Source organism: Canis lupus, chromosome 23, assembly GCF_048164855.1.
Source record: "Canis lupus baileyi chromosome 23, mCanLup2.hap1, whole genome shotgun sequence".
NCBI classification, from domain to species: domain Eukaryota; kingdom Metazoa; phylum Chordata; class Mammalia; order Carnivora; family Canidae; genus Canis; species Canis lupus.
Genome location: NC_132860.1, coordinates 9,784,241 through 9,807,798, shown reverse-complemented (window position 1 = coordinate 9,807,798; position 23,558 = coordinate 9,784,241). Strand labels below are relative to the sequence as shown.

The 23,558-nt window shown below is 40.7% G+C and overlaps 1 protein-coding gene and 1 long non-coding RNA gene across 4 annotated transcripts; one reads left to right on the top strand and one right to left on the bottom strand.

Moving 5' to 3' along the window:
* Window positions 1-1,248: 1,248 nt before the first annotated feature.
* On the bottom strand, window positions 1,249-23,034 carry SPTY2D1 (SPT2 chromatin protein domain containing 1). 3 transcript variants are annotated; one of them, XM_072793822.1, is made up of 7 exons: window positions 22,378-22,582; window positions 21,757-21,921; window positions 11,020-11,134; window positions 8,686-10,263; window positions 7,083-7,254; window positions 5,483-5,560; window positions 1,249-4,487 (listed from the first exon to the last, which is right to left on the bottom strand). In XM_072793822.1, exons 4-7 carry the CDS (start codon window positions 10,184-10,186, stop codon window positions 4,394-4,396), a joined length of 1,845 nt encoding a protein of 614 aa, XP_072649923.1. In that variant the 5' UTR covers window positions 10,187-10,263; window positions 11,020-11,134; window positions 21,757-21,921; window positions 22,378-22,582; the 3' UTR covers window positions 1,249-4,393. The 3 variants fall into 3 exon arrangements, with proteins under 3 accessions (XP_072649923.1, XP_072649922.1, XP_072649921.1); XM_072793821.1 differs by lacking the exons at window positions 21,757-21,921; window positions 22,378-22,582 and adding an exon at window positions 22,912-23,034; XM_072793820.1 differs by lacking the exon at window positions 21,757-21,921 and having other exon boundaries at window positions 22,378-22,590.
* LOC140614692 (uncharacterized) lies at window positions 21,421-23,558 on the top strand. Its single transcript, XR_012015484.1, has 2 exons — window positions 21,421-23,158; window positions 23,428-23,558. It is a non-coding gene; the product is annotated as an uncharacterized lncRNA (long non-coding RNA).

Here is a 23,558-nt window from a genome sequence, read left to right as displayed (position 1 = left end):
GCACTGGCCTTTTAACAAAATGGCAAAAATGAAGCTGAGAGGCCCCAAGTATCTTACCAGCCCCACAGCTCTGGGTTGCAGTCAAGATTAAGATCCAGACCTTCAAAAAATAAAAAATAAAATAAAAAAAGATCCAGACCTTCTAGACCCCAAACCCCTTGGCATGTTTTTATGTGCCAAGGAAAAGAGCCAAACAAGAGCCTGGAGCATCCAAGATCTTGGCTGTCTCTTGGCTTAAATGCCTCCCTCACCTGAATAGCAAGGAAGGTGTCTGATGATTTAGCGGTGACTGTTGGTAATACAGGGCAGCATACATAGAAACAAAAGCCAGTCCTCAGTATGATGCAGTTTGAGTTTGAGACCAAGGATGAAAACCCAAGTAGAAGACCCATGCAGTGATTCTGGGCATTTGAGCCCTAGCATATTCCTCATAAGCCCTCTAGATGTGGTTTGGAATTTTCTGACCCTGAGAGGGGAGTGGGGGGTAGGGGGGGTGAGAACTTAACAATAGCAACTGCTTTTGAAACAGACTGTGTGGAACTTCTCCCATTCTGTGGCTGCCTGGGGATGATGGATGGTCCCATTGTTCAGAAGTGCATCTGTACCACCAAAGTAGATCTTCTGGTTATGTGGGTAACATTGTGTTGATGGACTATTTGGTACATTTGCTAAACTATTTTTTAAGTGGCCCTGTGCACTGAATAGATTGCCCTTCTTTTATTCTTTATGAAAAGTGAACTCAAATTCCATAAGCAACACAGTAATCCTGAATCTAGGATAGTAGCATCTCTTATAATACTTACGTGACCTAGACTCAACTCATCCCATCAAGTTAAGTGCCTACATTTTCTGGCTGCCTGGCTGTGCCTACTTGCCTCCTACATATTCCAAAGGACTCATCTTTCTCAGTTATTTCAGGCTCTTTTTATTATAGGGGGACAGAACCTGCTCATTTTCTTGACAAGAGGAACTATATACCCAGTACTTCCTCCCTCCGGTTCTGAGTATACCTCCAAACAGTTGTCCTAACCTGGGTGTCTGGTAGCAGACCAGCTCTCATCAGCTGGTGGGGGGCAGTTGTGGGGGCCAAGCAGACGTGAACATGTCAAGGAGAATGAACAGAGAGGTATGTGTGTAAGGAGGCAAACCCTATCTCAAGTCTGATGAGTCTACTGGGGCTTCTAGCTAGAAAAATGTTCAGGGCAATGGAAGAAAATATCTGAGTTTTGGTAAATAAAGGCAAACCAGTGAAAATATCAATAAAATATTTTTAATGCCTACAATTTCTTTTATACATAAATTGCAAAACTTTCACCTGTATGTGCAAAAGTAGATTCTCTTGCAGGTCAACAGCACCAGAAAACAAGCTAAGCTATGTAAATGTTTTCTTTTTTAAAACTTGATTTGTCCATTATGTAAAAGACATGATGGATTTAATAACTCCAAAGAAATCTATATCCTACTCTTAATCATACACTAAACACCTGAATATTTATTTTATCACATCCACTCACAAAATAAATAGTAGTCTAATATATTGAGCACATTGAAAATAAACCAACCAGTCTCTCTTCATATATTTATTCTCTTTCCAAACATGTTTTGGTCTCCTGCTATATCTCAGAAATGTACTAATAGCTGCTTTTAAGTTACAAAATACAAAACAGTAATTTCTTGGAGAAAATCTTGGGGTAACATTAAAAAAATGAAATTTCGAGTTCCCATAGACTTTCTTTTTTGTTAACAGTCTTTGAACCCTCTCATGGCACACATGTAAGGCTGTCTGTGACATGTGGTACCCTGGCCTCCAAATGGACATAAATGCATTTGTAGTTTAGAGAAAATACAAAGACAAGTTCTGAAAGTAGCCTTAAGAGAAAGTGCCCCTTGCTTTGACATAGCAACATCAAAAGCAAGTGGGACTGTGCAATCAGAGCCATATGAGTTTTATGAAAACTACTTTCCTTTCACATCATCTGTTGGAGAATGCCACACCCATGGTCATGTAACATTACAATCGTGAAATAACATTACTACATTCGTGAATTAACATTACCCAATAAAAGGCACATCTTCAGATATTGAATTAATAAAATCTGAAAATCAAAATGGTAGAGGATACATTAAAAAACCAAGCACTTAAATTTGTAAACCTTAATAAAATAACAGCTTATTCCAGTTTCTTCAGATATTTGTGGGCTTTTTGGAAGAGTGGTCAGGAATTGCAGAACAAAATGGAAGACAGGATTTGGAAAACAAGGCCAAGACTAATTTAAAAGACTTTCTCAGGACTTTCTTTTTAATTGAGCTACAGAAGTGCCCTTTTATAATGTTGATGCTGAGGAATAATAAAATCAACATCTGTAGAAGAAACGCACTCAAAGTGATACACGCATAAGGATACAACCTGACTCTTCAAGTTCTGGAACTTTTATCCAGTACCTGGTGCCTTTCTGTACAAATAACTGCACATTAAGTAAAGTGCTTGTAGACTTTAAGCCACCAGAAATCTTTCGGCTATGATAAGCACTTGATTGTAATAGATTTTTTCAAAGAGTCTGAATATTGAAAATATATATCCAAGAAAAAACTTTTGAAGGGCTGGGGGTAATACAAAAGTGACAGTGAAGGAAATAGTGTTCCAAACCTGTTTTATTACGTGGAACATCCCACTTTCCTTAAATTAATTTCACTGAAGGTATTTGAGATGGGTGAGAGGCAGTCAATAGGATTTTCTGCCAGTGTGACAGTTCTGTGTGGATCATTAGAAAGGACGTTATTCCTGGTGATGAAGACATCTTTCATAGGATTCAGCTTCAAAGTTAAATCCTTGCACTTCTGAAATTTGAAACTCAATTCAAAATAAGTCAGTCTAAGGGACTGGGTCACATGGCTGTCCCATTAAGGGACTAACAATAGTCATCTATACTACCAAACTTGAAGAATAAAAAGAAAGCTTTACGGATAAAAAGGAATATACAAAAGCAACTTTTGGAACCGTTCTACAAGCTTATGTCCCACTGCCCCCAACCCTCCACATTTAGAATCAAGGACAAATGTTCTCTAGCATCATCATATCTCATTTTCTGTTGCTGACTTTCCTTGAGACTTGGCTTCTCTCCAATCAGAATCTAGGTCAGCCTGATTGGCATTGGCTGGGTTTGAGGCCTAAGAGCTATCAAGTCTACAAATATGACTTGAAAAAAAGTGAGAATGAAGAAAGTTCCACAGCCCAGTAGAACACTAGTAACAGGGACCATCCATCCCTTCCTACCTGGGAAAAAAATCTCTTCACAGTGCATAGTTTGAAATAAAAGTGCAATATGGGCAAAAAGAGAAAGTGGTACTCTTGATACACATGAATTTAGTTTTTGGTTTTTGCCATTAAATGCTAAAGAGTTTAAGATAAAACGCAGTCAATATCAAGAGGTACAGGGGCACCTTTTCCCAAAATATCTGTATAATGAGGGAAGAGAGGGAGGAGGGGAGTCTCACATGTCACTTCCTCAGTTTTTAAACTACTACTCTTCCAAATCTAATGTTTGAATAAAATAAGCATTTTTCTTCAATATAAAAATGAATTTTTTAGATAAAAATCAATCAGCACAGTGACCTTGTCTATTTTATAACTAAAGCCAACATAACAGTAAATCTGAAAGGAAAACTTGGAAACAAATATTTTTAAACTGAATGGCATAACTTGTATTTAACTTGAAAACAACTTTTTGTTAATTGCCTTATCACCTAAATTAATGAGTAAGAATGCTCAGCATCCAATCCATGAATAATGCAGAATACAATATAATTTATTCTACTTTTTACTTCAAAGTCACAGAGATGACATCCATACGATAATTATAAAGCCTACTCTACATTTTCAAGTTCTCAATCCAAACATATAGCTTAGGACAGGTCACTTTATTGCTGGCAACATTCATAGAAGGGCCAGGTTCCTTATTAAAAGACAGAGTAAGTTTGATTGGGAGCGGGATGGTGCCCTACTCACACATCAGCAGAATTATGAAGTCAAGAGGCAATCTTTTTTTTTTTTTTTCCTTTCCAAAGTAGCAAAGGAACAAAAGATTGGCTGACTGGTGAGCGGCCCCGCATTAGAGTGCATAGCTCATCAGGATCAAGGCTGGCACCTGTGAACAGTTAACTTCGTAAGAGCACTCAAATGGGCATTCTATCACCTGCATTACAGATTAAACCCTGTAAAGTATTTGAAAATACTTTATGATCCAATGACAGCCTGCACATGACATACGCATTCCTTCTCCTTGAGTACCCAAGTATAAATCTAAAATCATAAAGGGGCTTCTTCATTCTGAAGGCAGGACCTCCCTGCAGCAGTGTCTCTCCAGAATTTCACAAAAATAAATAAAAGCAGCAGCTAACGCTTCTTCAGCTTCTTGGCCTTTCGACGCTTCATTTCTTCTTCTTCACGTCTCATTTCCTCTAAGTCCTCCTGCATACCTAGTCTTAAACTGTCAAAAAAAAAAAAAAGTGTTTGTCAACATACATGAAATTACCATTCTCTTTAAAAATTAAGAATGAAATTTCAACTAGGAGCTCATATGGAATGTGCTGATGCATTAAAAATGCCTAAAGGCTTTACCACTGAAAACAAACTAGCAGGTATATTTTTTACTAGGAATCTCTGCCACTGACTCTGCTTACAGTAGAAAAAAGACCTCATATAAAACTTCAACATAAAATACCTTAATATTCCCATTAAAGTAGTGAAATATAAGTTGCTTATAATAACAGCTTTTAAAAATAAAGAGGAAGAAAATTTATTCAATATATAAAATAACATTCTATTCTTATCCCTTCCCACCATTTGGGTATTTTATGTAGTTAAGAGGAGAACACAAGAGGGAGAAACGTTTAATATTCTGGGTTGAGACTGAAGTGAATTTTTTTAGCAAGTTAACACTATAAAAATAATCATTTGTTGCCCCAACCCAAGAAATTATCACTAGTAAAAAAAAAAAAAAAGAAAGAAAGAAAGAAAGAAAAGCAATTATCACTAGTTTATTAGGTAGTCAAACAGGAATCAGACAGGATCTATATCCCTTCTCAGATCCCTAAGGTCAGTAGTGGTACAGCAGGACTGAGATGTGTCTGATGTAGAAAGGGAATTAAAGACGGGGAAAGAGAAACAAGAACACATTGCAACGGGATCAGAGGAGGCTTCCAGCACTTACTGTGTCCCTGTATGGTGAGGCACTGCAGCAGGCAACTTGAATATAGTATCTTAACACAGTACCTCAATAAGTAGAAATGGTAAATTTTCATTTTACAAATAAGATTTAGAAAGGCTAAGTAATTTGTCTAAAGCCCCACAGCACGTAAGCAGGATTAGAATTTAGAACTGTGTGGCCCAAAGCCCCTGCTCCCAATGGTGCATGCAACTAAAGCAGGAAACAAAGGAATGTTCGGGATATTTCTGCACAAATGTGTTAAATTTTGTGCTTACCTCTTTGCTTCTTCCTTCTGCTGCTCTTTCCAACTACTCTCCATGTAACGTAAGGCATAATCGCTTTCATCTTTGTATCTGATAAGAGGAAATCAATGTTGAGAGGGGAAAAAAGCCCAAATTCCTACTTTTTTAAAAGAACCACATCCTCCTATTTTAAAAATCTGTATCTTGGGGCGCCTGGATGGCTCAGTCGGTTAAGTGTCTGCCTTCAGCTCAGGTCATGATCTCAGAGTCCCGGGATCACTGCTCAGCGGGGAACCTGCTTCTCCCCTCTCCCTCCACCACTCCCCTTGCTTGTGCTCTTTCAAGCACGCTTTCTTGCAAATAAACAGAATTAAAAAAAAAAAATCTGTATCTTTACAAGTAAATCAGAAACACACTAAGGATTACTCTTCCTTGCTTGGCAAGGAGTGAGGTGGACAGAGATGATGGGTAGAGAGGAGTTTCAGAAATAAAGACAAATTAAATGAACTACTACTACTTGAAGGCAACTATTCCTGAACCTAATGTCGATGAAGATACCAATTCAATAACGTTTACCTCATTCACCTCTAGTTACAGATAGTTTAGATAGTTTATATTAAAATCCTGAAAGTACAATATACATGAAAATAATTTTGTACATATTAATCTTATTTGAGCTTCGTGGGAAAGGGGAGGACTTTAGAACAGAGAGTGAAGCAGGCAGATTAATGGCTTGACCAAGAACATATAGTAGCTAATGACATTACTAATATTAAATTTTAAAATCTGTTATTTATTCCAGTTCTTTTTGCTACTAAATATCTTTTTTTAAATATACCTTCTCTTAGGCTTGCCCTCTAATTTCTCATATCAATGGGTTTAAAGGAGATGGCAATTGTCAATTGATAGGGCAAATGCCTTCTCTTTTACATACATACTACCTCATTTAATCCTCCCAGATGTCATTTTTTTCCCCTAAAGATTTATTTATGGGGGGGGGGGGGAGTACAGAGAGAGAGGGAGAGTCTCAAGTAGACTCCATGCTGAGCTCAGAGCTTGACACAGGGCTTGATCTCACAACCCTGAGATAGCGACCTGACCTGAAACCAAGAGTCAGATGCTCAACTGACTGCACTACCCAGGGGCCCTCTTCCAGATGTCATTCTAAAAATAATTTACTCAAGTTTATACAGCTAATGATGAAACTTCCATTCAAACCCTGATCTTCTCCTCTGTACCAGTGCTTCTCAAACTTTAATGTGCATATGAATCACCTGGAAGCCTTATAAAGCTGATTTAGATTTGGTAGCTCTGAAGTGGGGCCTGAGAACCTACATTTCCGACGTTATTGTCAGATGCTATCAGTGCTGTTGGTCCCATGCTGACTGCTGTCCAGGAACCATGGTTTTGAGCAGCAAAGCTTTTTACATGAACGAAAAGTAAATATCAGATCAGACCAGCTTTTAACACAGTGCTGTGGATGGCTGAGTTCAAAGCCAATCTAGTCCTACTACACTAAACTGCTTCACACTCATTAAAGATACATTTTATGAAGAGTTTTTATTTATTTATTTATTTATTTATTTATTTATTTAAAGAAATAAGTGTATTATTTAAATTTTCTCAGTCTTACTTTTTTCGGTCATAGCCAAAGATTTCTCGAATGTGCTTGGATATTTCTTCCTGAGGTTCTCCTTCATCTTCAATAAAATCTTCCATTTCAGAGTCATATTCATCCTCATCTTCCTCATCTTCATATTCTCTCTGCCTCTTGTAACTACTGGGGAATGGAGGCCTTTGAGGAACTAAGAATAGAAAAGCCATTACTTACAGGAGTATTAAAACTGAGGACATTCCCAACCAAGTTCTACATAAACTGAGATAGTGACAACTCATTAAGACAGTGTCCTCAAAAACCAGAGCCAGCATGCTGGCCCATAGCATGGGGTCATTACGGCCTCATCCCTGCTGCTTCACATTATTTATAGGAAGTAGAATTTCCATTTATCCCAGAGCTTACTAGCAGCATCTGTTACATTTTCTAGCCTAGTAGTTCCCCTCCTTCTGGATTTAAGACTGGTACATTTTCAAAAAAACAAAACAAAACAAAAAACCCAAATTACAAATAGCTTACACTAACTTATGTGACAACTGAGGTGACAACCTACCATCTATTATCACCATAATTTCAGTACATTTTTTAGAAGTCCAACAAAGTATAAAAAATTCCCAGAATTATGAATAATTGTTCAAAGTCTTACTTCAAAAAAACTCACTACATTACCCTTATTCTTGAGCTGTTGTTAATATGCATGGCTTGTCTCCTGAGTGCAGGATTTCTTTCTCAACTTCTGCACTGCTGACATTTTGGGCCAGGTAATTTTTTGTTGAGCACCCTGTCCTGTGCATTGTAGGATAACAGCTGTGTCCCTGGCCCCTATCTTGCTAGATGAGGATGCTTGCATCTCCTGCCCTCAGTTGTGTCAGTCAAAAAATGTCTCCAGACACTGCCAAATGTTCACTGGGCATCAGAATCATCCTTGGTCAAGAACCAATGTTCTAGCTGAATTAGGAAGTTTAAAGCATGGCATCTCATCTTTTGTTTCTTTTTATATTCTGCATGGCACCCAACAAGTGCTTTAACAAATACTTATTACCATAAAGAACCTATGACATAGCAGCCACCAATGATCCTGTACCTTGAGACAGAGATCCCTAAAGGACCAGTAGTTAGAGCCTTGCTGTTGCCCACTATAAGGAACAGAAACACAAGGGCAGTCAGAAACAGTTCCTGGTACATTGTGGGTACTTAACAAATATCTGATGGATAAATAATGTACTAAAGGCGTCAAGCATACAAATATGCTCCAACTTTTGAAGACAGGTCTCTCTTGTCCTCATGAAAAGGTGAAGATGAATTACTTCATTGAACCATAAGGCATATACACTCACCCTGTCCTATAAATCACATAGCCAAGTTTATTGCACTTGGAGACATCATAGGGGTAAACACAGAGGGTCCTAGATAACTCCTTCTAAAGCCTTTTCCAAGTTATAATCCTTAAAGGGACTCTCAGGAACAAAGAGAGATTAAACCATCAGGATTCTATCAACATGAGTACATTAAAGGGCACATTGATGGGTACAGGGTCTCTGGTTATATAAAACAAAGCATTCTTTCCAATTTCCTAGTAACAAATATTCTTAAGGTAAGGGACAATTTACCTTTACCTTACCTTGGGCAGATCTGTAGCCAGATAAGGAAGGCTTCATTCCATTCATCTGTCCATTGCTGGATCGGCTAATTATATTCTTGGAAGAAATTGTTTCTGACACAACAGTACACTTGGGCTTTAGGGGGAGACTAGAGCTACTAACTGGTCGCCCGGGTCCCAAGCTGCTCACCGGTCTCCCAGGGCCTGAACTACTGAGAGTCCGTCCAGCTGGAACTGAGCCACTTATTGATCGCCCAGGGCCACTGACAGACCGCCCAGGGCCACTGACTGGCCGCCCTGGGCCACTGACTGGCCGCCCTGGGCCACTGACTGGCCGCCCAGGAGGGGCAGAGCCACTCATTGGTCGTCGAAGGTCATGTGGACTGCTGATAGGCCGCCCAGGGCCACTAGAGCTGCCCACAGATCTCCCAGAACCACCTGAGCCATTGGTGGGTCGCCCAGGGCCATTTGAGCTGCTTGCAGGGTGCCCAGGGCCACTTGTACCACCGAGTGTCCGTCTGGAGAGATTTAAGTCACTGGCTGGCTTCTTGGTCCCACTGACTGATCGCTCAGGTCCTGAGCTGGAGCTGCCATTCTGGCGCCTGGGCACAGGGCCAGAACTAACTGTAGGCCGAGGAGTCCCTGTGCTGGGCCGTCCAGGAGCTGAGCTGGAGCTGTTGCCTGGATGCCTGACACTTGGACTCTTAGCTTTACTGTGTGGGGTAACCATGGGCCCAGGCCTGGAATGGCTAGGATGGGGAGGAGATTTTTTGGCTTTGTGCTCAGTAACAGATTTCTGAGTCCCTTTAGCACAAGTCTTTGAGACACTTGGTGAATAGGTGCTGGAGTGGGGCTTTCCAGCCCCATTAAAAACAGGTCTGTTATGGCCCTCACGAAGTAAGGGTTGAGAGCAGTTGACAGATCCTGCTTTGGTCCTCTCTCCTGGCATGGATTTGGATGAAGACACACCTAAGTGTTTCTCATTGGCTGTGCTGGGTCTGGATTTCTTCTCAGCATGAGGAAGAGGAGTACCCCTGGAAGAAGGATGCTTGCTAAGTTTTGTGCCCACGCTTTCTTTCTGAGAGGGTGCCTTTTTGGTTGGAGGTAGTCTTGCATCTGTCTCAGGTCTCTTTTTCCTCTGCTTTCGTTCAAGGAATTCTCGCTCCCTAAGTTCCTCTGCAGTCATAGGCCGCTCTTCTGTCTTCTTCACTACCTTGATCTCCACTGGTTCATACTGCTTTTTCTCAGCCAGCCTGAGTAGATCAGTGAAGTTCATGAGTGGCGGGGCACTTTTGAGGGGGACCTTTGGTTTGCTTTCAACTTTGGGAGGTTCTTGCTCTTCCTCATACTCCTGCTCTGACTCTGCTTGATTGTATTCTAAGAATTCATCTTCTTCTTCCATTTCATATTCTTGTTCTGTTCCCTGGCTAGTGTGGCTTTCCACTGCCTGCCTCTTCTTTGATTTTTCCTCAACAGGAATCCCGTTGTAACCATGGAAATTATCCTTTGTCCTCTTGGCCATAGCTCTTGCTTTCTTGTCATGTTTTAGTTCAATTCGCTTTTTTACTAGCTCTTCTTTTCTCCTTTTTTCCTCTAAAGCTAAAAGGGGACAAAACAAGAACAAAGTGTCTCAGGGTCTGGAGAGCTCAAGTATTTCACCTGATATCAGTAGGTGGCCAAAACACAAGCAACATTCAAGTTACAGTTTGAAGATATCTAGGAATAAAATGGGGAAGTCCTTTGAACAAGTATCAGTTGAGTCATCTTTACATAATGAGTGGGTCACATATGGGTCTTTCAATATGACAAAGCAAGTGAGACACTGGGCTTTTAGCTTTAAATATAGAAAATAATTCATACCAAATCAAGTATACCAAGTTAAAAAAACAGTAGGCACTTCACAGTCATTATTATGAATAAATGAATACTTAAATTTATTATCACTGTCACTTGCCTGAGGTAAAACTACTGTTTGAGTTATACTGGTCTTCAAAAACTGTCCCTATTTTAACCTTAAGATAGCATTCTTGATAATAAAAAAAATTAAAATACAAAAGACGTAGAGGCAGATTCAGAATGAAGGCCAAAGAATGGAGTTCCTATTGGGACCTAGTGTGGCCAAGTAGAAGATATGGTCACTATCCCCAAAAGCTCTTAAGAGGAAATAAAAGATAACGTCCATACAAATGATATAACGTCCATACATATGGAATCCTCTAAATACAGTTGATTCGGACACATACACAAATCCATTAGCCAATTATGTTATTACAAGTACCCACTAGTTAAGTAAGTACAAGCTAGCTGTGAAGGTGGAAGATTTTAAAATTGAGAATAAGGCTAATAGATACATACCTTTTTGCCTGAGCTCCTCTTCTTTTCTTCTGAGAAAAGCCTGAACGGCTGCAGATTGGACACCCTTAACTTTTGGGTCTTTTTTGGGAGGCCCCACTGCCAAACTATACCTTTTCTAAAAATAAAGAAAATGAAAATTATAATCAATTCAACTTTAGAAATGTATTTGCTATTAGGTGTAAAGCACTGTGTCACGCAACTAAGAGGTTTAAATTATTGACTGAAAAACTGATTCTGAATAATTAAGAGATCACATAACCCATATGAAAGCTTAGCTATAAAGTTTTGGTTTAAATAGGATTATGCAGGATTGTCTTTAGGTACAGAATTTCTTTGTAACATCCTAAATAATGCACAAGTGAACAATTCAGAGAAATACTATTTTGGATTATTTTCCAAAAAGGTACTTGGACTGGGGAACTTTTAAAAATAAATCACCACTTAGAACAGATTGTTTTAAAATGATTTTTTTTTAAGATTTTATTTATTTGAGGGGGGGGGCACAAACACAAGCGGGGAGGCAGAGGGAGAGAAGCAGACTCCACACTGAGCAAGGAGCCAGAGAAGGGCTGGGGGCTGGGGGGTGGGTGCTGGATCCCAGGACCTTGGGATCACCACCAGAGTGGAAGGCAGATGCTTAACTGACTGAGCCAACCAGGCACCCCTGGATTGTTTTAAAATTCTGATTTTAAAAAATCAACCTTATTTAGAACTAAGCATTTCAAAATCTAACTTCTCAAACAGAAACAACTACTCATAAAGTTTCTTTTTTTCTTTTTAATTAGAGAGAGAGAGAGAGAGAGAGAAAGAAAACAAGCAGGGGGATGGGAAGAGGCAGAGGGAGAAGCAGGCTCCCCGCTGAGCAGGGAACCCAAAGAGGGGCTCCATCCCAGGACCCTGGAATCATGACCTGAGCCAAAGGCAGATGCTCAACCAACTGTGCCACCCAGGTGGTTTCTCTTCTGAGTACTTTATTCCAGATTATTTTCTAGTAGACTCACAGCTACATAGGTTATTTTGCTTACAACATGAACAGAGATTTTCCTTTGACCACAGGCAAAGTTGGTGGCAAACCACAACTAAAAAGCATTTCAAAGAAATCTAAGCAGGAAGAAGTGCCCAATTCTCTATGACTTTAACCATAGCTCTTATGTTCATTAAATATTAATTTGCCACATGAACTGTTTTAGACAGGTTTCCTATCACCCAAAAAGTACTAATATTATCCTGGCACAGATGGTATTTCTCTGGGCTTTGATTTTTATATAACAACACTGGGAAGTGACTGAAACTATAGGAATGTTAATTTGAACTATGATAGGAAAAATATTTCCATTTTATAAGTATCTATCATTAGAGAAGTGTGATAAACAGAGTAACTCAAACCAGGATAATTCATCTCTAGGACCATTCCAAATTAAATATATGCATAGGGAATAAGTTTTTAAATACCCTCCCTTGGGCGCCTGGTGGCTCAGTTGGTTAAGCCTCTGCCTTTGGCTCAGAATGGCACCTGCATCAGGTTCCATTTTTTCCTGTTTTTCCCTCCACCCTTCAACCTGCTAATGCTGTCTCTCTCAAATAAATGAAATCTTAAAAAAAGATGTCCATGCCTCCTTTTTTGTTAGACAGATTACATTCTTGTCTACTGAACCTTTTATGCTAGTTAAAAAGGAAACAATAACCTCTGAGCACAAATTGAGCTACGTAAGAACCAAAAACCTGATTCCCAAAATTTGCATGAAATTCCTAGAGGAAAGCCAAAGGATCCATGCTTACTATGTGGCTGGCAAATACAAGGCATCCTGAAATAGGTTAGGAGTTCTAGCTAAATTATTCACCAACAAAGTAGCTGGCCAAGGAAGCAAGCTCTAATCCAACCTGAAAATCCTGCCATGATAGCAATGCTGTGACCTGACACATCCCTGACTGAAATCCCAAGAGAGCATCATCCAGAGTCCTTTCCCAGTCATTTTGGTTGAGTCACAGTAAAATCCAGTAATAAGTCTCCATCTTTAGTTATAAATTTAGTTGTAGGCCCTCTCCGTTGTGGACTGGGGCCCCATATTTAAAGGAGAAGGAAAGAATACTTAGGAGAAAGAGAATACTGCTTTACCTAACTAGCTATATAAAGTTGTCCTGGTTTATAAGAACCTCAAACATAGGCCTAATCTCCAAGTTCGTATTTTCTTAATGGAAGAGACACTATGAATATGATTCAAGTTGCGTAAGACATATATAGACCCGTGAGCAGAAACATACACTTACTTCACCCTATCCCATTAGGGAGATTTGTAAGAGGAAAGATAGATTTTTGTCGCCAAGACTTAATATTTTCTGTGTCTGCCAACTACCTAGTCCATGACTTACCTGCCAAATCAAAGCTTATACAAGGTTTCCCCCCACAAAATACCAATAGATGTGTTAATGTTATCTTAAACAGCACTGGTTCATTATCTTGATATTATAGCAATGAGTAATTCCTATTTTGACTTCAGGATAGACCTCTTTCTTCTTAATGTGGGACTTCAAGAGATAGGTAATGGAAAATGACTAGCTGAAAAGCTACTGTTCTCCAAAGGGAAAACACTGTCAATGGGGCACAGTTTACTAAACTTCAGTCATTTGCATAACATCTTCATCATTTTTGCCCTTTTAGTATACCACCTGTATTATTTACTAACCTTAAGAAAACAGACATAACACTATGACTTATAATTATAGCTTTACTTTAAACAATATCTATGAAATGACTGGCTTGAAAGGCTAGTTACATTTTTCCAAATCATATTAAAATATAACCATTTAAAAATATATATAACTATGAGAACTAAAAGTATTTGTGTATCACCTACAATCACAGTACAGCCAGAGCTATCCGCACTATACTTTGGGAAACACCAAAAAGGAACATAAAAATACAGAAGGGGCAGGACACAAAGCAGCAGCAAGGGAGGGGGGTGTTCAGGATCTCAGATTCACTCAGAAAAGAATTACAAAGATTACCTTTAGCTTTTTTTCAAAGTATCCACCTATTTCTATCCATTCACACTGCCAATTTTAAATTCAGTTTTGTTCTAACATCCCTAATCCACAAGGGTACTTATTAAACTGGCTTTCCATTTAACCCAATAACTTTGCAATACTTTTTGTCCTATGATGTAGAAGGGATTCAATAAATCTATAAAAAGTCTTATTTCATTGGTATGCTAGGAAATGAGAAGGGCAAGGTCCTAACTTGATGAGGCTTAATCTTATTCACCGGCATGAGATGAGTCATAATTAGTAGTTTCTTACATGCTCTGTAGCTTGATGTACTCAAACGCAGATACTAGGAAAGTATTTATATATTCTCTTTCACAAAGTTTAGGTCAAAACTTAGAAATGTGAGGTTAAAAAGGGGGTAGGGCTGGGTCTTCATAGATGATTTTCTTAACAGTTGTATTCAGATATAATTCACATACCGTAAAACCTACCCATTTAATGTGTACAATTCACTGGTTTTTAGTATATTCACAGAGTTGTACAACCATAACCATCACCAGAACATTTACATTATCCCAAAAAGAAATCTCTTACCTTTTAGCAGTCATTCCCTAGTTCCTCTCTCCCCTCTGCCCCTGGAAACCACTAACTTACTTTGTGTTTCTGCAGATTTGCCAATTCCGGACATTTCACATAAATGAAATTATGTACCCAGTGTACCACTATCTAGTGCTATGTATCACAATATAAGGTAAAATTTACAGGCCATAGACAAATGGTTATATATGAGTGATCATACAACATATGTAAGATTTTTCAATTTTGAAAACCCTTACTGATAATTTTCACTTGACTCTATTATTAAGTTTGAAAATAGATGCCTTCAAAGTCCAAGAAAATATCTTTGGGAGATGCTCTGTAAGTTGGTTCCAAACATCCTTGAACTGAGAAATTATAATTATTTCTCTGGCTTAACTAAAATAAAGAAATGATTAGTTTCTATGACCATTAAATGTTTCAGCAAGGGTATAATTTTAATTCTTTTGGAGTAAGAACAATATACCTAGAACTTTATTTTTATTTTTTTAATTTTATACCTAGAACTTTAAAATGACAAGTATGTGGATACCTAAGTAAATTTAAATGGTGCTAATGTAATTTTACTCTGTTGTCAGTGTTGACTTTTCTATTTTTTTTCTTTCTCAAAAACTTTGAAAGAAAAAATTGAAATCATACAGTATGTGGCTTCCATGGTCAATTTTATATGTTAACTTGGCTACTCGATAGTGCCCAGTTATTTAGTCCAACGCTAATCCAGGCATTGCTGTTGAAGATATTTTGCAGGTGTGGTTAACATCTATAATCAGGGGGATCCCTGGGTGGCTCAGCGGTTTAGTGCCTGCCCCTTTGGCTCAGGGCATGATCCTGGATTCCCAGGATCGAGTCCCACATCAGGCTCCCTGTATGGAGCCTGCTTCTCCCTCTGCCTGTGCCTCTGCCTCTCTCTCTCTCTCTGTGTGTGTAATTCATGAGAGACACAGAGAGAGAGAGAGAGAGAGAGAGGCAGAGACACAGGCAGAGGGAGAAGCAGGCTCCATACAGGGAGCCTGACATGGGACTCGATCTCAGGTCTCCAGGATCACACCCTGGGCTGCAGGCGGCGCTAAACTGCTGCACCACTGGGGCTACCCAAATAAAATCTTAAAAAAACAAAAACAAAAACAACAAAAAAAACACATCTATAATCAGGTAACTTTAGGTAAAGCAGTTTACCCTGAGTAGTTTGGGTGGTACTCATCTAATCAGTTGAAGGCTATTAAGAGCAAAAACAGGTTTCTCAGAGAAGAAGGTATTTGCCCTACAAATTTCAGACTTGCCAGGCCACACAATTACATGAACCAATTTCCTAAAATAAATCCTATTGGTCTGTTTCTCTGGAGAGCCCTGATTGATATAGTGGCCTTTTGTATTGTGGTACTTTCACTTAGTACAATCTTCTCAAGGTTCATGTAACATGTATTACTACTTCATTTCTTTTTATGGCTTAATATTTCATTGTGCTGATGTACCACATATCTATTCATAAGTTGACTGGCATTTTTTACTTTTCGGCTATTATGATTAATGCTGCTGTGAACACATGTGTACAGGTTTTTTTGTGTGAGCATCATTTCTCTTGGGTATATCATTATGGATCTTCCTAACATTGAGCTAGCCAGACCTTTCAAAAAGGGACACTGTGGTATCAAAAGATTTGAGATTTGCTGTAATAGAATATATTAGGTATCAGCTACCCCCACAAGGGTAACCCAGTAGAGAACCAGGTTTTAAAAAAAAAAGCCTCAGGCTGGGATTACATTATATCCCATTTAATAAAGCCGAAGAACTATTTGGCACTTTCTCCTGCATCAGATGGTCACATTTAGCTCTAGCAGCAGCACATCAAGATGCACCCACCAATTCTGAATCGGATTCAAGGCACCAGGCTGCTTCATTGTTTGAGCTTCATGAAAAGCAGCTGGACAAGAGTTTCTTTTATCCTAAGTGTATCCATCTATTTTATTATACTGCAAGCCAACTCAGTCATTCTGCTGGACCCCAATGAATGATCCACAGCAGTGAAGCTTATGCCATTTAAATACAGTATTGGAGATTTTGCCAAGATTTGTAATTCTGAAGCCAACAGACCTAAAAAACATTAATTCACTTTAAGACATATGTGTTCCGTGCATTGAAATTATACTGCCATGGTCAGATTAAGAAAATAAGTTTCTGTTTAGAAATATGTTTTAACCAAATACGTTATGTTGGAATCAACAGCCAATCCCTTCTTGAAAGCTGGTCTTTACTCAGGAGATAACATATTGTTGCAATAGGAGGAAACGTAAATTTCCTGATGGGTTTACATATATTAGAGATTTATTATTGGTTAGAATTAGAAATATTCAAATACATCCTTCAGTTTAATAAATCACTACACAATTTCTGAAGTGTTCTCAAAACATCATAGTCAAGGAATAAATGCAGGCCAGAAAACGAATGATTTGCATTAAGCTTGCTTAGCTGGGTGGCTAAGAGGATAAAAATAAAACAATCAAAAAGTATGCTATTCAGGATTGCTACAGGATCAAATGTAAAATTCAATATTACTGTGTTAATAATATACCTGATTATAAAATGTAATGACAGATAGGTACCTCAGAGCCTCTAGTCCAACCTCTAAGTTAGAAGTAGCCCCAAAAGCACAACTGTGTATTTACTGGTTGTTGCACAGTTTGTAACAGAATGTAAATTAGAATCTAGGTCTCCTGTTTCAGGTCCAAAAGTATTTTTACTACAATATATCTCACTTCTAACTTAATCCCAACACTTTCTTGCAGCGGTAACCACAATCTTAAATGCCCTTCCCTAATTTCCACCTGCCTCCTGGACAGTGTCACGACCTCAAACAGGTCCACCATTTAACTTTCTATATTATCTTTTTTCACCCTCAGACTATTTCTGTTAACCATGCTGGCACTCTCCCAAACAGGCTGTAAATCTCTCTCTACCCACCAGTTTCCAAATTCTGTTGGTTTGCCCTTTAAATTTCTCTCCCATCAGAATTGAGGGAGAAGTACCACAAAAAATAGAGTTCTTGTCTAAGGCTATATTAGGCTGGAATTGAGGGTAGGAGGCTGGATGGGTTTAGGCTTTACAGATGACAACCTTCCTCACATCCAATACACCCCTCATTTAACACAGGATCATGATTAAGAGCAAGAACTCTAGAGCCAGTTGGCAAATTCTCTGCTCTGCCATTAATAGCCCTGTCACTTATTAGCTGTGTGACTTCAGGAAAGTTTCTTCCTATCTCTGGGCCTCAGTTTCCACATCTGTAAAACAACCTTCCTTATATGGTCATTAGAGTGATTAAATCTATATACACAAAGTGCTTAGAACAGTGCCTGGCACTGAGTAAGCATTTTAAGTGTTAATTGTTGTTATTAATATTCAGAGATTCATTCTCAGGCAGTGATGGGGAAGAGAAAATAACACAATCTCTGTGGGGGTAGATTTTCTAAAAGACCTTCTCTCTGAAACACTAGTTAAGTAGTGCTGCTCTAGTACCCTATGACCCAGCAGTTGCACTACTGGGTATTTACCCTAAAGATACAAATATAGTGATCCGAAGAGGCACCTATACTCCAGTATTTATAGCAGCAATGTCAAGAGCCAAACTATGGAAAGAGCTCAGATGTCCATTGACAGATGAATGGATAAAGAATACTACTCAGCTAGAAAGAAAAGAAAAGAAAAGAAAAGAAAAGAAAAGAAAAGAAAAGAAAAGAAAAGAAAAGAGAAAAGAAAGAAAAGAAAGAAAAGAAAGAAAAGAAAGAAAAGAAAGAAAAGAAAGAAAGAAAGAAAGAAAGAAAGAAAGAAAGAAAGAAAGAAAGAAAGAAAGAAAAAGAAAGAAAGGAATCTTGCCATTTGCAACGATGTGGATGGAACTAGAGGATATTACGCTAAGTGAAATAAGTCAATCAGAGAAAGAATTATGATCTCACTCATTAGTGGAATTTAACAGAGGATCATAGGGGAAGAGAGGAAAAAAATAAAACAAGAAATCAGAAAGGGAGACAAACCATAAGAGACTCTTAATCAAAGGAAACAAACTGAGGGTCCTGGGGGTGGGGAGATAGGGGATAGGGTAACTGGGTGACGAACATTAAGGAAAGTAGGTGATGTAATGAGCACAGGGTATTTTATAAGACTGATAAATACTGACTTCTACTTCTGAAATTAATAATACATTATATACTAATTAATTGAATATAAATTAAAAATATATATTTTTTAAAGTATTGCTCTAGGCTAGCAATCCCAGCTACTTCAAGCACCGACAAAGTGATCTTCAGATGCAAGCATGGGGAGCAATCCTGTTATAATTGATTATAGATCAAAAGTTGCAAAATGGCTGCCTCCAGAAAATTTTGTTGGCCCATACTGTTCTTTAAAAGGAAATATAACTACTATAACACATGGTAGGTTTCTTTTGAATACATAGAGCTTGGTACCTATCATTTTATATCCAGACTACTTCAAGAACTTGCATTATTACCATTTTATATCCAGACTACTTCAAGAACTTACATTATCTACCTGGTCCTGAAGACATCTGAATTTGACAACCTGATTAAAGTCCCTGAACTCCTTTTTCAGTACCTGTATTCTTTTTTTTGGGGGGGGGGGGTAGGGAAAAAGAGAGGGGAAGGGGGAGGAAGGGTGGGAGATAGGGAGAGAGAAAGAAAGGGGGAGGAGGAGGGATAGAAAGAAAGACTCCAGCACAAAGTCTGACCTGGGGCTCAGTCCCAGGACCCCGAGATCATGACTTGGGCTGAAATCAAGAGTCGGATGCTTAACGGACTGAGCCACCCAGGTGCCCCCTCAATACCTATATTCTTATCCTTAAGGGACTATAGCCCCCAAATCTTTATATGTCTAATACCACATGAAGGCTTCTGTATTTTTTGGTTTGAGGGTCACACCTTGTCTAGGATGATTTTCACAGTATGATTATGAGAAAGACCACATGTCTCATGCACCTACAAGCCATCAATTATAGTTACCTGCAACCTACAAGAATCCATATTCCAAGCTTTAGCATTCTACCAAAACAAGAAACTGTTTTTGCTAGAGGACCCAGGGAGAAAAAATTTAAGTCAAGGTTACCCAAAATATCTTTTCTCTTTTATTTTTTTATTTATTTATTTTTCTCTTTTAAATTTAAATGGAGCTTGTGACAATAACTAGTTACATCACCTTGATCAGCTGTTTTTTTAAATTCAGTTTTCCACTGGGAAATGATAGCTTGCCTAATATTGCTAGGCATGATGCAACCTTCCTTTGTTTTAACTAAAACATTCTAAAGATAATTATTTCTCCTAAAAAGACAACAGAAAAGAAAGCGGCTGCATTACAGAAATGTTCATTGCTTCTCAAACCAGATACAACAGATCCCTCTTAAAAATGAAGCCCCAGAGATAGTTCAAAGTGGCTGTCCAGATGTTTTACATGTTAGCCTCCCTTGGAGCTAATCAGTGCTCGTCACCATATGTCCTTCCTGTAGCAAAGGTGTGACACAGGAACTCTGAAGACTGAAATCTGAACATCAGCTCTGATAAGATCCAAATGGATGGTGGGGAAGATGACTAAAGAGAAATAAGAACCAAATAAGTACTAGAGAGGGAAGGAAAGGAGTTATACCTGTCAATTACTGCAAAGCCTCTATGGTTCTCAATCAATAAAGCTTATGCTGTAGCTTTGATAAGTAACAGAATAATCAGATGAACCAAGTGAAAGCGAGATCATGGATTAAATTTAACTACTGCCTAGCTCTGTCCTTCATTAGTTTCTTTTGTGATATACTTCATCTGATGTAAAAAGGATTATAATGCTAACTAAATCAAACTTCTAGGCTTACTAGCTTTTCCTGGTGGGCAGGGGAAAGCATGCTTTCATAAAATATATGCCTATATTCATCTATTAGATTTTAAACGACCTCACCAATTACCTGTCTTCTTTTTGCTTTCAATCTTTATTTCAAAGATCTGTTGATAATGTATTCTGAAATGCACACAAGTTTTGAAATCTTCTGCTCTAAGATTATCTGCTTTTCTCCCAGAAGCCATTGGTTTTGAGAATAAGAAATGACTTGGTTTGGATTCTTCTATGGACTATTCCTGGGCATCAAAGCTATCATTTTTTTTTTTTTTTTTGACCTCCAATGAAATTCAGGAAGATCTAGAATAAAATATGGACCTAATTATGCAAAGATAAAAGGTCACTAACTCCAATACTGACTTGTCTAGAAAATCTACAGTATTTGCAGAAAGTGAATTCTGTTGTTCAAAGGCTTAAGCCCATAACTTTAACCTGCAGATCTTATGACTCATGGCTCCGGGGAATGATTATTCAGGGTACTTGGGATGGGAGATGAATACAGGGGGATTCAACAAATTTTAAACTGACCTGTATCAGTTTTATTTTACCAGTTATTTTACTATCGTCAGATGAATATTTTCAAAAGGGTAAAAAAGGGGGGGGGCAGCCTTAGAAGATAAGAAAAGGGCAGGAGGGCCGCTTGGGTGGCTCAGCGGTTGAGCGTCTGCCTTCAGCTCAGGTTGTGATCCCAGGGTCCCAGGATCGAGTCCCACATCGGGCTCCCTGCATGGAGCCTGCTTCTCCCTCTGCCTATGTCTCTGCCTCTCTGTGTCTCTCATGAATAAAATCTTTAAAAAAGAAAAAAGAAAAGGGCAGGAGTGGGGAATACAAAACAAAACCACTGCAAATACAGAAAAAAAAATCAAAAAAAAAAAAAAAAGAAAGAAAGAAAGAAAGAAAGAAAGAAAGAAAATGCAGAACGCAGAGTGAGAGCTCAATAAATCGCAGTTGAATTGACTTTAAAAGAGAGCCGTTCGGGCTGTACACCTCACTGCTCCGACCGCAGGTATCGCAATGCAATTTGTCGGTTTACAGCTGTGCTGTGGGTACCATCCGAGGATCCAGAAATGACTCGTTTATGCAAAACAGCTACCACCCCGCGCACCAGGCCCTCTCCGTGCCTCCAGCGTGTAGATTTTAAAAGGCTTACCCGGCTCTGCGGGTATCAGCGAACCGGCAGATATTACCGAGCAAATGGGACGCAGATTTCGAACAAAGACACGTCGCGAAGGCCACGAGCGAACGCAAGGTTGAGGAAGGCTAGCTCACCCAGTCTGTTGGCCAAGAATTTCGTGGAATCCGCTCAACTTCTTTTCCCGGGGTGTTATTAACCCTTTGGGAGGCTGTAATTTAATCATCTCGTTGGCTGGACGGGTGGGGCCACAAGTCGGAGAACTTAACTTGCTCGAGGAATCGCACGATATTCAGCCCCGTCTCGGGGGGTAAATAAATCGGCCGAAAGGCGAGATCAGGCCAGGTCCCTAAAAGCCCTGCAGCTTCCCAACACACACGCTCCCTTCCCACCCTCCGGGCTGGACTTCACGGCGGAGCCGGACACCACCCGCGCTGGGTTCCACCACCACGTCCGCCGCACGGGGTCAGCCACCGGCCTTCGCGCAACTCCACGGCCCCCGAGCTCACCGTCCGCGTTGCAGGGTGACTAAGCCCGTGAGGCTCCCTGACCGGAAGGCTCCCGCCTCCCCCCTCCAGCCCCTTGTCACCCGCAGTCCGCACGAGTAGCTCGCTGCCCAGGAGGAGGAAACAGGGCGCCCCAGGTCTCGCCCCCTTCCCTCTCCCGGACAGGCCGGGCGGACGCCCGCAAGTTCCGCGGCCACGCATTCCGAACTTGAGGACCAGGGTCTCCCAGAGTGGCGCCCGGCGGCGACTTACCGGCACGTTGTTGACACCCTGCCCTTTGGAAGCTATCAGGAGGATCTCCCTGAAATCCATGTCGGCTGGGGCGGAGGACCCGGCCAGGCTCTCGGAAAGAAGTGAAAGTACGCCTTCCCGAGGCGCCCAGCCGCCGCCGAGGGAACTGCCCGGCCCACCCCTCTCGCACCCCGCCTCGGCACGACCACTTCCGGCGCCTTCCGATGCCGTCGGCCCGCCCCTTTCCCTCCCGCGGCCTATATCCTTTCGGGGCCGGCGCTCCGCTCGCGAGTCCCTGGCGTAACTTCCGCTTTCGGGCTCCAGACACGTAAAACGTGGTACGTGGCCGCTGGCGTTAGCCCGGGGGGCGGGGCTAGGCCTTCCAGCGACCAATGAGACGCGGCCTAGGGGGGGCGAGGGGTGTGGCTAAGGGAGAGCTCGGCTCCCCCGGCGGCCGGGCCGCGCGACCTCGCGGTCTCGGTGTTCCCTGCGAGCCCTGAGCGGGGACAGCGAGGGAGGTTGGGGGCCGCGGGGGGCGGGGGAGGGGCTACCTACCAGGCCAGGGCTCGCTGGCTGTCACGGGTGGCCGCTCGGGTCCGGAACGCCGGGGCCCCAACAGCTGAACCGACGGGGCTCCAGTTACTGGTTGCGAGGCGCCCCGCGAAGCTGCGCATGCGCGCGCCGCCCCTCCGGGTCCTCTAAGATAGAGACGCAGGGCTCACCGCGGGGTGTGCTCGCCTCCCCCACGGACGCGTGCATGTCCTGCCTAGATTCGCGGGCTTCGTGCTTTGGCCTCGTCTGGGTAATGAGCTCCACGTGGTGGAGGAATGAAGGCATTCCCTACATACAGACCCAGCCTCCGGGACCTAGTTGGCGCGCTGATGAAACATACATAGATGCCCCTTTAGGTGTACTAACTGGGGTGGGGGCGGGGGTGCCAGTCTTGGGTTCCTTTTAAGAGTATCTGGGGCCTGTAAAGTCGTCTCATTCAGTAAAATACACTAATTAGACAGACCTGGGGGTGGAAGTGAGCCGCAATTGTCTGCTAACCAGTGGGACGGATCTTTTCAGTGGGCTGGAAATACTCCCAAACTGGATCGTGGTGATGACTCTGCTGTGAATTTACTAAAAGTCGTTGTACCCTCAGAACCGGTGGATTTTACAGCATGTAAATGATACCTAAATAAAGTTGTTTAAAGATA